The 16,519-nt window shown below is 47.3% G+C and overlaps 1 protein-coding gene across 8 annotated transcripts; it reads right to left on the minus strand.

Annotated features, from left to right (window-relative positions):
• Positions 1-944: 944 nt before the first annotated feature.
• Positions 945-15,574, minus strand: MORN3 (MORN repeat containing 3). Of its 8 annotated transcripts, XR_011965353.1 has the most exons (9): positions 15,312-15,360; positions 14,517-14,671; positions 11,248-11,417; positions 6,705-6,859; positions 5,576-5,735; positions 3,533-3,717; positions 2,059-2,158; positions 1,431-1,640; positions 945-1,174 (listed from the first exon to the last, which is right to left on the minus strand). XR_011965353.1 is itself a non-coding variant. In XM_072600526.1 (7 exons), the coding sequence occupies exons 1-6, from the start codon at positions 15,389-15,391 to the stop codon at positions 2,090-2,092; spliced, it is 819 nt and encodes a 272-aa protein (XP_072456627.1). In that variant the 5' UTR covers positions 15,392-15,574; the 3' UTR covers positions 945-1,135; positions 2,059-2,089. The 8 variants fall into 8 exon arrangements, 2 of the variants coding, with proteins under 2 accessions (XP_072456627.1, XP_072456626.1); XR_011965351.1 differs by lacking the exon at positions 14,517-14,671 and having other exon boundaries at positions 945-1,135; positions 1,553-1,640; positions 15,312-15,573; XR_011965349.1 differs by lacking the exon at positions 14,517-14,671 and having other exon boundaries at positions 1,553-1,640; positions 15,312-15,573.
• Between the last annotated feature and the right edge of the window lie 945 nt (positions 15,575-16,519).

Genomic DNA, 16,519 nt, shown 5'->3' on the forward strand with positions numbered 1-16,519 from the left:
CAGTGAGGAGGAAAAAGTTCTTCCAACATTATTTCAAGCAGGAAGACAGAAAGGAACACATGTTTATTCAGTGCCCACAATGTGCCAGACACTGGGCTAAGGGCTTTACAAATATCTCATTTGATCCTGAGCTGGGCCTGCTGGTGTCTGACTCGTCCTAGAGCTGGGCATAGTTCCGGATAACAGATGGCTCATGTGAAAATGATTTTGGGGTCTCAGTGGACTGCCAGCAGCTCAGTATGGTTCATTCAGGTGAACCAAAAAAGGTCATGAGCTCTTAAGCTAAGTTATTAAGGGGCACAAGGTCCAGAATGTGGGCATGAGAGTTCTGCTTAACCCATGGCTAAGTTTTGGCATACCTATTCCCAGAGCAAGCCCACAGGGGGGTGACCTGTTTTGAGAGGTCTGCAGTCCATCCTGTACAGGAATCATTGGAAAGAAGTAGGAATGTTTCTCCTGGAGAGACTTGGGGGGAGGATCCTGACTGGCCTAAAGCTTGGAGATTTGCACAAGTATTTTTGGTTCTGATCGGCCTGGGTTGGGGGGGGGACACAACAGGTCATTCTTTGCCTGGCTCTGGGGCAGGGGAGGATACAGAGGATTCTACATCAGGATACAGGGCATTGTCCCTGCCATGTAGGAGCCCGGAGGGGCAAGGGCAGATGCAAGCTCCCAGCCAAGTACTTGTCATTGATGGCACTTGGTGCCAGCCCAGGATCCCAGAGGAAGGGTTGGTGGGGATAGCTCCGCTGGCCAGAGCGGATCAGAGGCAGCTTGAAGGGCAGGGGTCACTCAGTCCAGCCTGGGGCCAGGCTGGGGAGTATTTTTGAGATGACCACAATTCCTCCATTGTGAGGATTAAGCATTTCCTTCAAAACTCTGAACCAATCTTCCGGCCTGAACAAGTCCAGCATTCTCCGACAATTGATTTTCAGAGCCCAGGATGCGTTAGGAAATTCTGATGACCACATTTTTACTTGGATTAAAGAAAAATCTCACAAAACACTCTTCATGTAACACTTTCGGGTGAAAAGGGGTGCAGGGAGTGGATATCTTGATGGTCAGTGAACAGAGCCCCCGCAAAGGGGGGCCTGGGGCTCCTGTCTTGCCCGCTGCCGCTAACTTGCTCTGTGACCTGGCAAAGGAGATGCCCTCTCTGAGCCAGCTTCCTCATCTGTAAAAGAAGAGCTGAGACTCGGTGGTCTCTAAGGTTTCTCCAAGCTCTGACATTCTCTGTTCTAAAGCCTTTCTCTGTTCTAGGCCTCCTCCCAGCCCTGACCTATGTTCTAGGCCTCCTCCTACTAGCCCTGATCTGTGTTCTAAGCTTCCTCCGATCCTTGACCTGTGTTCTAGGCCCCTTCCCACCCTGACCCGTGTTCTAGGCCCCCTCCCAACCCTGACCTGTATTCTAGGCCCCCTCCCAGCCTGACCTGTGTTCTAGCCTCCTTTCCACCCCTGGAAGAAGGAAGATATCAGTGGGGAATGGTAGAGCTGGGCAAGTTTTGCCAGTAGCCATGTGTGGGCCAGGCTTATCTTGGACAAGGTGATTTACCCAGCGTCACCCAGTGAGTTGTTAAGCAGCGCTGGGAGGAGGCCCGAGTTATCTCACTTCCTATGTTCTTCCCTCTAAGACTGGAGAGCTGTTGGGGTAAAAGAGTTTCAGGCCTAGGGCTCTGCCTTAAGTGAAGCAGATGACCCCAGATGATGTGCCTCAACCCTCTCTGGTCCAGCTGTCCATTCCTTTGGCAGAGTGGTTGACTGGAGGGAGAGCCATTGGCCAATGTGTGTTCAAGGTCCCTCCTCGGCAGAGGGCTTGGGTGCTCAGCTGCTTTCAGTCTGTACAGCCCCATCCCAGATCTGCCTCCTCCCCTCCCTGCTCCCCAAGGCCCTTCAAAGGGAATGAGGTGAGGGCACACACAGGGCCCCTGGTCACATCTTCCCTTTATCAGCTTGACCCACCCTGCATGGCCTCCCCCCAAGGGCCCTGATGACTCAGCCTTGGGGAATGGGGGACCCCTGACCAGCCCCCCCATCCCTCCCTACGATGCCTCCACTGACTCAGCCCCTGTCGTTGCTTCTACTGATGTTTTCAGTCTTCCTCCTGCATGAACATGGCTACAGCTTCCTCCAACACCTTATCCGGATTCAGTAGTTCAATCTAGAAGGAAGATGAGCCTTAGGTCAGTGTGAACTTGGGACAGGTGAGGAGGGAGCCGACCCTCATGCTCTCTCAGAACTGAGCTGTCCTCTCTGCCAGCCCCCTGCCAACCCAACCTGTGTGGGGCCAGAGCAGCTGGCCCCATCTGAGTCCTCTAACAAAAGGCTCTTGTTTCTCCTTTGGCGGCCTGGCCCAGATCTGGGTGTGTTCTGTCTCCCTCCCTATGGGAGGAGGGATGGGGCTGGGCAAGAAGAGAAGCAGGTGACTTCTGGCTTTTGGCAGCCCCTACCCACAGCCGCCAACTTAGCAGCTGGGATTCTGAGCCCCAATGTTTGGGACAGGTGGAAGCACCTTGAGGATTTGTTAAACGTATCATTTGATCCTCACAGTTGCCCTGGAGGTTGTGATTTGCCCAGGGTCACAAATCTGTCTTTTTAGGCAGGATTCAAACCTAGGTCTTCCTAATTTCCAAGTCCAGCCACTAGCCACTCCCCATTCTGCCTTCCCACCTTAAAGGATCTCAGAATCATAGACCCAGGGCTGGAAAAAGCATCAGGCACCTTCTACACCAAAGGAAACTGAGGTTCAGTGAGGATAAATGACTTGTCCAACGTCCCGCAGGCAATAAGAATCAGAGTCTGGATTGGAACCCAGGCCCTCTGTCCCCCTGTACCATACTGTGAGGTAGGTGGTATAAATATTTTAAGTCCCTCTTTTGGGTGATAGGGCTAGAGAAATGAAAGTGAATTCTCTGGGTCTAGGAATTGAACCCAGATTTTCTGGGAGGTTTTGTTTATTTTCCCACTCTAGGTTCCTGATTGGCCTGTATCCTGGGAGGGTTGTTGGGTCCTCTAAGGAGGTGTGGATCCTCAGAAAGGGAGCACCAGAGGGGACTCAGCCTCCCTCCTCACAGCATTTCTCAGGTGCCATTTCCTAAGCAAGGCCTTTCCCAGAGTTGGCATTCTTGAAGCAACTTTGTCAAATTTGGTAGACTTTGTATTGGTGCTTGTAAATGCTGAGGGCTAGAAAGGTTTCTGAACTCCCATCACCACCAAGAGCATGCCTGGTGCATTTTTATGGTAGTGGGGGAAGGCCCAGATCTGAGATTTTCATCCCTCTAAGAGAGATTCCTTTGAGAAAACTCCCTCCATCAATGCAGTCTGGCACCTGCTCTACAACACAAAATCTGCAACATTCGTCTGGACTGGGAGAGGGACTCATCTAGGGTTACACAATCAGGATGTGCCTGATGCTGGGCTTGAACCCAGGCCCTTCTCATCACTATATGCCATTCCAGGGTTGTAGGGGCCTAATAAAATGTTGGATTGATGTTTTTTGAAAAAAAAGAAGAGAGGGTACATGTGGCCCACTGACCTCTGGGATGGGATACTTGGTGGGCTCAGGGGCTTCATCTCGACCAAAGTCGATCATGGTCCCGCATTTGGGCACATCATCTACCCAGAAGCCCTCAAAGAGCTGCCCATGGTCCAGATGGAAGAAGCGGCCAGTCCCATTTTTCATTCCATATTGCCAGCAACCTTCATAGCGGTTTCCATTGCCTGTAGAGAAATAAAGAAGGAAGGAGAAGGGAGATGTGGTGGTGGGGGTGGGGGGGCATATAAGGCTGGAACCTTGGCCCTGAGCATCCAACCTTTCTAGAAGAGATGCATCTGAACAGCAAAAATCAGTCAACCGGTAGTTGAGGGCTGGCCCAGCCAGCCTTGGGGCCCACATAAAAGCTTATAGTCTAGTTGAAGAGAAAAAACTCCTTTATGATATGAGAAGGTAAGTGAATGTTGTAGGAAGAAATACCAGTTGAGTTGCAAGAACGAAGCTTTGATCACTCTGGACTGAGGTGATGAGGGGTGGAGGAAGGAAATACCAGACAAAGGAGGGAGGGTCCCAGCTGCCAATCTAGGGAAGTAAGACCTTCCACAGCTCACTTTCCTCTCTCCTTAGGCTGCGGCTTCTCGTATAAAAATGAGTGGTGGACTTTTCCTTGTAATAAAGAATAACTGAGCACGTTGTGATAAGTGGATGTGACTGTACCATGAACAAAGATGTGTGTGAGTTCAGAGAAACCTAGGAAGACTTCAGTAATCAGAGGCAGAGCCGAGCAATCAGAACCAGAACAGTTTACTCAATGACCACAATAATGGAAAGAAAAGCCGCAGGGAAAGACTGGAACTCATTCATTTTCTGACACTGACAACGTGTTGATTTGTTTGCTTGAGCGTACTTATCTACTGCAAGAGAGAATGGGGAGGCAGTGAGGTTTATTGGGAAATAAAAGGGAGATTTTTAAATAGCACCAATAAAAAATAATTTTTAAAATTGGTATTGGACAGTGCAAATGCTGGACTTAGGAGTCAGAAGAAACGTGAGTTTCACTAGTCGTGTGAATATGGGCAAGACACCTAAACTACAGAGCCTTACTTTTCTCATCTGTAAAATGGAGGTGATAATACATCTAATATCTACCCTGGGCTTAAGACACTAGATATTGTAGCACTTTGCAAAACTTAAAAGCACTGTATAAATGACAGCTTTTAGGATCACAGAATTGGAGGTCTAGGCAGGAATTTTTAATTGTGTGTGTGTGTGTGTGTGTGTGTGTGTGTGTGTGTGTGTGTGTGTGTGTGAGAGAGAGAGAGAGAGAGAGAGAGAGAGAGAGAGAGATGGACCCCTTTGGCAGTCTAGTGAAGCCTATGGATCTCCTCCTCAAATTGTTTTTTTAGTTGCATAAGATAAAATACGTAGAATTACAAAGAAAACCAGTTAGATGTTACCAATTTCTTTTTTTAAGTTCATGGACCTCCCCCCGTCCCCAGTTAAGAACTCCTGCTCTATAACTAGAAAGGCCAAAATGACCATCTAAGTCAATTCTCTCATTTTATGGATGAGGAAGCTGACACCCAGAGAGGCTAAGTAACTGAAACCCTTATCTAAGTGGTATACACATGTTTTCAAAGAAATATAGGCATGATCCCAAAAGGATGAGCAACTGGTTCACATTAGCAAGACCAAGGGATGACCAGTGGATAGTATGTGTTCCGTGGGTAGGCGCAAGAAATCAGGAGCACTGAAAGAAGCCATCCAGCACACTGGTGCGTGGGGAACTGATGGGAGACAATGTGGGCAAGAGTCGCCCCGGATGGGCAGGCATGATAGGTGGGGATCTGCATTTTTGGAGGGAATATTACTCACTTGGATGAGATCACGTATCCATTGGTATATTGGAGTACACAATCCCTTACAATACCATGCCTAGCTGTCCCCTAAAGCTAACTTCTAGTTTGAACATTTTCTGTTGTTAGGACATGCCGAGCTGCCAGAGGGCAGACCCGCATATTTGCGTGACTTCTATTGGGCAATCAGGCAAATGCAGCGTTTTCTGAGAGCCCCAGTGAGACTTACTTAGGCGGAGCATGCCCTCCCCATCTCTCTGGCCCTCACTCCACTGGCCCTCGTAGATGTCTCCATTGGCATAGTACATGCGGCCCCATCCACTTCGAAGACCGTCTTTCCACTCTCCTTCATAGTATTCGTTGGGTCCATAGTACCGGATACCATAGCCCTGCAGGAGGCAAAGGAGTCAACCTGCCTCAACACCCCACCAGCAATCAACAATTAAGAGTCCTCTAAAATCCACAACCTAGTGAAAGAATAATCACCCCCATTCTAGAAATGAGAAAATTAAGGCCAAGAAAAGGACTGACACAGTTAGTGTCAGAACCAGATTTGAGCCCAAGTATTATTAACACCAAACTGAACAGCATTCCCACAACACAGCCCTGTCTAAGGAGGGCAGAGTAGACTGGACTCCCAGCTCAACCAGGCTGGAATTGAGGGAAGATTCCTTCATTTTCCAGGGCTCTAACGCACTCCAGGAGAGGAAGCTAAGAATTTGACTTTTCCTCTGGTTGACCCTTCTCCCCTCCCTGCATTTTTTCCAGCCCCCTCCCTCTTTCTCACCACCGGTAATAGCATGGGAAATTTTTAGTGTGTGGGAAGCCTAGAGATACCCGGGACCTACAACAAAGGCCCCGAGCCTAGAAAATAAAACCAGGAAATGATAAACCTAGGGTGTGGGTGGCACAGAGGCTAGGCCCCTTTGGGGGAGGGTAGTGGGGGAAGGGAAAGGGAGATTTCCTAGCCCACTCCCAGTTCCAAGGTAGGAGAAAGTGCTAGCTCCATGGCCTCTTTGCTTCCCAATCTGTCTAATCTGGAACTCAGTTCTGCTCTCACCCCCATATCTCTCCTTTCTCCTGCTTTCTGTTTGCTAATGGTTTGATTCCTGTGATGTTGAGAGGAGCTGACCCTGGGGCACCCTCTGTCATCCTCCCTCAGACCTCTTCTCCTCCCTTCCCTTGGCTTTCAAGTCCCTCTTCCTCCTTAAATCTTGGGGTTCATTTTCCCTTAACCTCCTCAGACAAGCAGCAGCCTCTGGGGTCCCCCCAAGCCCAGTCTGGCAGCCCTGGTCCTTCTTCCCTCCAACCCTTTTCCAGATCCCCTCTTCTCTTTCTGAGGAACAGTCCAAACTCACAGCTTTCTTGTCCTTTTCCCACCAGCCAGAGTAGACCTTCTTATACTTATTTGTAGAATCAGGAAGGCTGAGGGTCCCATAACCATCTCTCTTGCCAAACTTCCATTCTCCATGGTAGATAGCTCCACTTTTTTTCCATCTCTGGATTCCTCTTCCTGATGGGAAGAGACAACACCACACATGGCTCAAATCACATTGCTGGGAGAACAGCTGTCTTCTCCTTGATGGGGCTCTCAGGCCCCAGCAAGTTCTTCCTGTTTGGGCTCCCATTGGAATTTCTTTGCCCAGCACTCTTCTGAACTGCTTCCCTTCTTCTGAGACAAAGTTTAACAGCAAACTCCACTTCCTGGGTCAGCATTTCCATCCCTTGTCATTGAGCTCTCCTGAGATGCCAAACTGGTTTATTCTCTTGGAGATAAGAGACTAGGGAAGAGTGACTAGGAACTCAGGGTGTCTGAAGTTGGTCAGATCTGACCATGTTACTCACATGCTCACAGAACTCTACAGGCCCCCTCCAGCCAATGGTCTTTGAAATCCGTCACAACCTGGCCCCAACCTAGCTTTCCAACCTCATTGTACATTATTCCTCTCCTCTTCCTGTATACAACAGTCCAATCAAACCAGTCTGCTTGTGGTTCTTCACCCACTACACTGCATATCTCCCATCTCCATCCATGCATTGATACCAGGTAGTCTCCATTCCTGGAATGCTCTCCCTTCCTTACATCAGTCTCTTAGAATCCCCAGCTTCTTTCAAGACCTGGCTTCTCCTTCTACAGAAAAGTTTTTGTGATTCCCTCCCCATCTTCAAGCACTGCTCGTGCCCTCTCTCCCAAAACTAATGTAGAGCTCCAATTTATTTAATATTTTATGGCTTACTTTTAAACTCTCTCATTTTATCATCACAACTACCCTGGGATGCAGGTGCTATTATGATCTCCATTTCACAGATAAGACAGCTGAGTTCCTTGTCCTTATTCCCTCCTACTCCACTGAGAAGTTGAGTGACTTGCCTAAGGTCACAAGGCTAGGAGTGTCTGAGATCAGATTTGAACACATATCTTCCTGAGCTCCAGGTCCAGCACCACCAACTGGACTTTATTTTGTATAATATATATTCTTTATAGGCTCACCTAAGAATATATGATCTCCCTTGATAGAACATCAGGTCCTTGAGAGCAGGGACTGTTTTCACTGATGTCTTTGTATATCCAGCACTCAGTACAGAGTATAGGACACATAGTGGGAGATGAATAAACATTTGTTGATAGATAATTATGGCTTGGTTCCTAAGTCACTGGGTAGTCTTGCACAAAGATCCTTAAGTCCCATACTTGCCCAATCTGGGAGGAAGGGGCTGTTTTGAGGGGATATGCTTCTTCCTAGGCTCATTTATGGGAGCATCAATCAGGAGCTGAAAGGGAACTCAGAGATGTGTCTGATCCAATTCCCTCATTTTACAGATGAGGAAAAACTGAGGCCCAGGGAGATTAAATGACTTACCCAATGTTACACAGGTAGTAAGCTTTCTCTTTTCCCTGCTGGAAATCCCTAGGAAGCATAAAAGCTAGACAATCCACCTGGTAAGGAATCAAGATTGGCAGATTGGGGGTCCATACTCTACTTGATATGTGTGTGTAAGGGACTTGGTGTTCGAGGAAGAATAAATGGACAGGCATTTATTAAGCACCCACTGTATGCAAGGCACTGTGCTCTGTGCTGAGGATACAAACATCCTTGAAGAGCTTGCATCCTGTTGGGCTGGGGGTGGACATCATGTTTCATACATGTTACATGCACATGTAAATCCAAGGTCATTTGGGAACAAGCACCGGTAGCTGGGCAGAGACCAGGAAAAGGAGGTGAGAGATGGTGTTTGGCTTGAGGTCTGAAAGAAGCCAGGAATTCTAAGGGGCAGAAGGGAGGGATTGAGAGAGCTGGAAAGTCATGAGGGACTGAAGCTCATTCTACTTGGCCCCAGAGTGCAGAAGTGGAGAGGAAACCTATAGAAATACAGATTGCTGGCTCCTTGGAAGGCAGAGGGGTGGTTCAGGAGTCCAAGGTTCTGGGTTCAAATCTGCCTCTGACACATTATCTGATGTGATTCTGGCAAAGTCACACCTACCTGGACCTCAGTTTTCTCATTTGTAAAAATGAGGGGGTGTTTTTGGAGATTACTTCCAGCTTTTCAGGGATAAGCTAATGATCAGCTGGAGGATAGATGCATCCATTTGGTGGTGATTCTGTAGAAGAGAATCTCAGTCAGGTGTCCGTTTGACTCCACGGCCCCTGAGATCCCTTCTGATTCTGTGACTCTGGTAATGAGCAGTTTTGTATGTTGTGGGCATGCAATTAATAGTTAAATAATTGAACAAGTGAGTGACCTTAACAACCACTCTAGTCCACTCCCCTCACTTTACAGATAAGGAACTGAGGCCCCAAGAGGTTAAATGACTGCTATAGGGAGTAAGTAAATGCTGATAGGTTTCAAACTCAGGTTCTGTGACTCCAAATCTAGCATTCTTTCCACCATACCAAGAAGGAAGATCACTCAGACTTCTGACATCTTCAGCATTTAAGGACAGTTTCTTCCTTAATAAATGGTCAGGAATTGGACTAGATGACCCCTAGGTTCTCAGGCTACTCACCATTCTAGGGTCCTCTAACACACCGTGACATTTTTCTATTCTGAGTGTGATGACTGATTTTGATAGACTTAGCCCTTCTCAGCAATGCAAGCACCTAAAACAATTCCAAAGGACTCATCATGGAAAATGCCATCCACGCCTAGAGAAAGAACCGTGGCGTCAGAGTGCAGAGCAGAGCAGAGTATTTTCTTTTTTTTGTTTTGTTTTCCTTTTCATGGTTTCTCCCATTCATTATAAGTCTATAATTATAATTCTATGCAACATGACTAATGTGAAAATGTGTTAAATAGGAATGTATATGCAGAGCCTCTATCAGATTGCAGGCCATCTTGGCCAGAGGAGAGGGGAGGGAGAGAAAATTTAAAACTTATGGAAGTGAATGTTGAAAACTAAAAATAAATTAACTAATAAAAAAAAGAGAAAAAATGGTTCCTACGCCTCCCTTTCCAAATTGTTTTTTCCTTTTCTGTTTTTCTGGCTGAAGAGAAGACCACCCTCTCTCCCTTGACTCCTTTCTGTACCCAGGGGATGAGTTAGGAGTTGGGTCTTAGTTTCTCTCATCAATGGAGTGGGAAGAATGAATTCTTAGCACCATGGCCAGAGGGACCTTGGATACCATTCTAGCATGATACTCTGGAATGGCACTGGATTTGTGGCCACACAATCTGGGTTCAGATCCTACCTTTCCCACTTCTTAGCTGTGGTCCTCAGGTTAGTTAACTTTTCTGGGCCTTTGTTAACTTATTGGGAAAACTAGGGAGTTGGACCAGGTAAGCTAAAGTTCGGGTTGAATTAGATAATTTTAAAGACCCCTTTTGATTCTGAAGATCATAGATTTGGAACCTAAGAGGATCTTAAAAGTCAGCTAATACAAACTGTGTGTTGTAAAAATGTGGAAGCTGAGGCACCGTGAAGAAATACTGAGCCCCTTACTTCTAGAGCCACATCTGGAAAATAAAACCAGCTGCCATTTCTGCAGTACCTAAAAGTTTAAAAAGGAAGCAATGTGGTATGATGGAAACATTACTGCCTTTGGAGTCAGAAGACCTGAGTTCAAAGCTTACCTCTGATGTTTACTATCCTGTTTGACCTTTCATAAGTTGTTTGACTTTTCTGGGCCTCAGTTTCTTCCACAGTAAAATGGGGGTGGCTCAACTAGGTCCTTTTCAGCTCTAGATCTAGAATCCTATGATTTCCCTGGGCCTCAGTTTCCTCCTTTGTAAAATGAGGGTTAGAGTGGATGGCCTCTGAGCAGAAGTCTCCTAAGTCTAAATCCACTTCCAGGCTGAATTCACCCTCCTGACTCCAACTTAAATCCAGGAAAAAAGGGATAATCAAATGGAATCTCTCCCTGTAGCTATAATCTCCAAACAGCCTGTGTGTTCGGCAAGACAGTTTAATTGGGCCTCAGTTTCCTTATTTGTAAAATGAAGGGATTAATTCTATGAACTCAGAGCTGGAGGTGGGGATTGAGGGCACAGGGGTTAGTGACTGTGTGCCAGACAAATAGTAAGTATATTAAACAAAATACTAAATATTTTCTCATTTGATCCTCAGGACAACCCTGAGAAGGGGGTACTACCATGATCCCCATTTTAGAGTTGAAGAACCTGAGGCAGAGATAGATGAAGTGACTTGTCCAGGGTCACACAGCTGGATTTGGAACTCAAGTCTTCCTGACTCCAGGCCCAGTGCTCTACCCACTGTGCTACCTAGCCCACAAGGGAGTGAGAAGTGAGAAGCCTGCTTGGTGACGGGGACACAGCACCCAGACTTCACCTGAGTCTCTGGCCCGAGAGGAAATGGGCATGTTTTAAGTCTTGATCTAACTTTTTCGGGGTGCCTGTGATCACAATGTCCCCCCGACCTATTGACAATCCTCAGAAGGTTCTTACCATGTTTTTTGTTATCCTTCCACTCGCCAACATAGCAGTCACCATTGACAGCGTAAACCTCATGTCTCAGGCCACTTTTCTGGGCCTTCCGATCCCACTCAACCCACAGGGGTTGGGTGGTCTTAGGGATCTTAGTGATGGGCATGGCGTTCTTAGCCTCAGTGGAGGACCTGAGAGAAGAAAGGGGAGCATTAGAGAAGGGGGGACCTTGTCTGATGTTGGAGTCAGTGTTTGCTTGGGCCCAGGGTCCTTTGGGTCCAGGGACTTTTCCTAGATGTCAGTTTTGTTAGACAACTCCAAGGTGTCATTTCAAGATGTTTTCAGTCCCCGGGGGGCGATGTTCTGCCCGCTGGTACCTTCTTCTGCTTAACTGACTTTGAGGTCACCCTGACCCCCCCCAATCCCTTCCTGGGGAGCCATAATGACACAATGGATAAGCCAGGGTGGGTGGGCCCACAGTGAGGGTTGTCATGGCATCAGGGCCTTGTGACACTGGTCCTTATTTGGTATCCTGCAGCAAACCCTTGGTTCTTGGAAGTGACCAATAGGGGCTAGAAGAGGTTAGCTGTAGGGGAAAGGCACAGAAGGGGAAGAAGAACTAAATTAGGGGTGGACATGGTGTGGGATAGTAGGGTCAGAGATGTATCCTGTGACATCCTTTTTATGCAAGTCACCTGGAGGCTCCAGCCAATACCCTGAAGCTCCAGAGAGACCAGGAGAGGAATAACCTCTAAGGTCCAGGTCTGGTATCCTAGATCTAATAGGATCCAAGCAGCAGGAACACTGTGGGATCTGGGGACCATAAGCCTCTCAGGGTAGGGGGTCCTGGGTGGAATGTTGGGGTGTCTGCAAACAGACACAGGGGAAATTGTGTATTAATAATGCTGTGAGGCATACTGGAGTGATATTATCTTCTGTCCAGATTGGTTGTAGGGACAGTAATGGAATCACCAAATGGTGCAAGGAGTCTTAAACAGGAGAATGTCAGAACTTGAAGGAACTATGGAATATAGAATGTCAGGGCTTCTAGAGAGCCCAAAACACAAGATCAGTGCCAGGAGGAAATAGAGGGCAAAGGATGTCAGAATGAGAAGGGACCTTAGAAGACAGAACACCAGATGTGCGAAAGATCTTAGAACACAGCATGTCAGAGATGGGAGGAGCCTTAGAAAACAGAATGTTAGAGTTGGAAGAGACCGTAGAGCATAGGACTTTAAAAGCTGAAAAAAATCTCAGAGCAAACTCAGAAAATGATCCCAGCAGATAACATATTGATGTAGAAAACTACAAATTAATATTATCTATGTTGTATTGTATTTTTGTTTTGTTAAATATTTCCCAGTTGTATTTTTATCTGGTTCAAATCGCACTTGAGAGTTTTGTATATGGCTTATCCCAAAGACTTGGGAGTTTTGCCTTAGAACATGTGATTTCAGGGCTGGGAGGGAGAATATTAGAGCCAAGTGAGACCTTAGAATCCAGAATTTCAAAGCTAGGAAGGATCTTAAACCCCACTTCCTTGGAGGTGAGAGACCTCTTATAATAAAGAATGTTAGAACTGTGAGGTATGAACAGGTCAGAGCTGAGAAGGCCCTTGGAACACCAAATATCAGAGTTGGAAGGACCCTTATAACATAGAATATCAGTGCTGGGGGGGGGGAACCCTTGGAACATAAGATGTCAGAGTGGGGTGGGGGGACCCTTAGAACATAAATGTCAAAGTTGGTTGGGCCCTTATAACACAGAATGGCAGAATTGGGAGAGCCCTTAGAATATAGAATGTCAGAGGTAGGTAGGGGGACCCTCAGAATACAGAATGTCAGAGTTGGGAGGGGTCTTTGAGATTATTTAGTACAACTCCCTCATTTTACAGAAGAGGAAACTGAGGCCTAAAGAGAGAAAACCCACTTACTAGCTTGCATGACCTTGGGCAAGTCATTTAACCCAGATTGCCTCCAAAAAGATAGAAAATGATACCTCTCCAAGGTCACACAAGGAGTCAATGGTAGGACAGACACTAGAATTCAGATTTTCTTATTCCTAGTCTAAAGTCTTTTCCTCTCCTGCCCCTCCTCCTCCCCCCACCCCCACATATCACAGTAAGCATAATTTTGCTTCCTTCCTCTACTGCCCTTGAGAGGAGATGAGCAAAGCAAATTTCTAGGCAGAGGTCAAGGGCAAGATTTCTGACTCAGCAATTTCATGGATTTGTTGCTTTCTGAGATTTTTTTTTAAGTTGTAGGATACTAAGAAATTTGATCAACAGCCAGGAAGAGGAGGAAGGGGGGGGGGAACTTCTTGAAGGTGGAGTGAGTAAAGCCTGGAAGCAGCCAGCTCAGATAACCCCTCATCCCCCAACCTTTTACTTCTACCTCCACTGGAGTTTATAGCACAATTAACTGTTCATTTTTCCTTTGTATCCTGTTAAATGTTCAATTCTTGGAAAGAATTGAATTTTTTTTAGGAAAAAACTCAACATATCTTTGTATCTGAAATGCCTACCCCAGAGGTCCTATACCTACAGAAGCTTAATAAATGTTTCCTGGATCCAGCAGAATTAATTGAGGCAAAGTATTGGTTGGGGAGAGTTCTGCATCAAGGATGTTTCTCAGTGTGCAGTTCTCTGGGTCTTCATACAATAATGACTGCTCAGTAAAAACAAAGCACTTTGAGAGACTTAAGAACTCTGATCAAAAGAAAAACACCACCAGAAAGGATGTCAGAGGATCCCCTTCCCTGCCCCTTCCCCCCACCAGGTGAATTTGCTTTATTTGATTATGTATTTTTGTTGCAAAGATTTTGTTTCTTCTCAATGTTGGGGGGGAAGGCAGGAAGAAACAGTGCTTGATAATTGAAAAATAATTTTTAAACAAATCTTTAAAATGCCTTGGGGTGTGACTGTGCATCAGGAAATCCTCAGCACTTCCAGGGACAGAAGAGGAAATGGGAATTGATTAGTAATAGCAGTTGATAATTCTAGAGCTAAAAAGTTGCGAACCACAACATTCCTTGTCTTTTGGAGCTCACGCTAGCTCTGAGTAACAAATATATAAGGGTGTTATCCCCATTTTAACGAAGAAAAAACTGAGACAGAGGAGTGATTTGTCCTTAAGTCACCGAACTCTGACTTCACAGTAATATTCTGAGCTTGGGACTCTCCAGACTCCAAGTCGGGTAGCTATCCGTGGAAGCGGATTGCTACTGCGGTGCCTGACTACAGAGTGGGAAGAAATTGAAGGTAATTTAACAAGCATTTACTAGGCACCTACTATGTGCAAGAAGCAGCTAGGTGGCACAGTGGATAGGATACTGAGCCCCACAGTCAAGACGACTCATCTTCTAGAGTTCAAATCCGGTCTCAGACACTTAAAAGCTGGGTGACTCTAGGCAAATCTCTTCACCCTATTTGCCTCAGTTTCCTTATCTGTAGAAGGAAATGACAAACCACTCCAGTATCTTGGCCAGGAAAACCTTAAATGGAAGTCACGAAAAGTCAGAAACATCTGAACAACAGGTGCAAAGCATTGTGTTAGGCACTGCGAGGTTGCCAAGACAAGGAAAATCACAGTGGCCGGCTATATGGAGGTTATATTCTTCTAGACCAGGTTTGCACTGATGAGTAAAAAACGAGGTTTTAGGGCAAGGGGACCAGGCAAGGAAAGCTTCCATTCCTAGGCGGTGCTCCCTGGCAGGGGCCTTGACAAAGAAAGAAAGAATTCCAAAAGGCGGAGGTGAGGAGGGACGGCAGTGGGGCCAGACGGGAATCTAGCGTACCTGAGCAATGTTAGTTTTGTTAGTGTTCTAGAAAGGAAAGGAGCTATCCGTCCCAAATCCCCCATATTACACAAAGTAGGAAATTCAGGCTCAAAGAGGGGAATCAATTTACGCAGTAACTAGGGGAGCCGGGACTGGAAGTCCGGTGTCCTAACTCCAACGTTCTTCCAAGGAGGCATTCATCCTTAGGGGATCGGGTTCCCCACCCTATCCTCCCTGGGAGCCCCCAGTGCCTCGATGGCAAAGCAAAGTAAGAGGGTGAGACAGGGCTGGGGGAAAGCAGCGGGCACCTCACGGATCGTTCCACGCGGTGGTGGGGAGAGTGGGGGCTCGGAAGAGGGACGGGGCTCCCTGGCAGGCGCTCCAGCATCTCTCTGGCTTGCACAGCCTGGGGCCGTGCCGGCACCGAGGGTCAGACGACTCCTGCACGTCCTTCCACCGCACCCTTCTGGAGACGTGCATTCACCTCTAGGGGCCCCGCCCCCTCCCCTGACTGCCAGGAGCCAAGGATCTGTCGGTCCAAAGCCCCGGCCCGGCCGCCGGGCCACAGAGCAGCGCGTGCAGTCAAGCCCAGGACCCAGCCGGGGTCACCCTGGCAACGCTGGGACAACTCTAGAGCAGCCTCGCGTGCGCCTCCTGGGCCAGCTTGGAGCGGAGCCCAGAAGTGGTTGAGATGGTGGGGAGCCCTAGGGATCTCTGAGCCCAAGAAGCAAACCCCCAAGAAGCAAATATGGAGGAGGGGAGAGTTGGGTCAGGGCATGGGGGTGGGAGGGTGGGAAGGGACCCTTTAAAAGGCCCAATATTCCTCCTGGAGACAGTAGTTTGGCCTGGCTCCATGCCCACAGGGCTGCCAGGGGTGAGAGAATGAGCTTCGGACTGTGAAGGAGAGGGAAAAATGGTTACCAGGGAGTCAAAGCTGAAAAACGGGAAACAGAAGGTGGTCAGCAGGCATCCAAAAATAATTTACAGAGCTCTCAGGTTGGCAAAACACTTTATGCAAATGAAGATAGAGAGGACTTTGGCTTAGGAGCCAGAGGCCCTGGCTGGGAATACTCAGCCTGCCATTTAAGCTGTAGGACCCAGGGCAAATCACTGACCTTTTGGGGTCCCAATCCATAAAACTTAATGACCTCTACAAGTCACTTCCTGCTCTATATCAATAAATGTTATAACTGGGTAACCTCTAAAGTCTAGCTACATTCCTAGGATCCCATTTGCACCTTACCCCATTTTTATTGGTTCAATGATCACCACTTTGCAAATGGAGAAACTGAGGTTCAGGGAGGTTAAGCAACTTGGCCACAATCACACAGGTTGGTAAGTGGCAGAGACAAGATTGGAACTCAGCTCCTGCTACCTCCAGGTCTAGCTTTCCTTTCTTTTGGTTCTCAATTCAGCAAGGTTGTGTGTTGAACACCTTCTTGGCTGCTGACCAGGGAAGAAAGGAAATTTCAAAAATGTGGGGTTCCTGCCTTCTTCACAGAGCTCAGTTTAGTAG

This window comes from Notamacropus eugenii, chromosome 4 (assembly GCF_028372415.1).
Source record: "Notamacropus eugenii isolate mMacEug1 chromosome 4, mMacEug1.pri_v2, whole genome shotgun sequence".
Classification (NCBI taxonomy): domain Eukaryota; kingdom Metazoa; phylum Chordata; class Mammalia; order Diprotodontia; family Macropodidae; genus Notamacropus; species Notamacropus eugenii.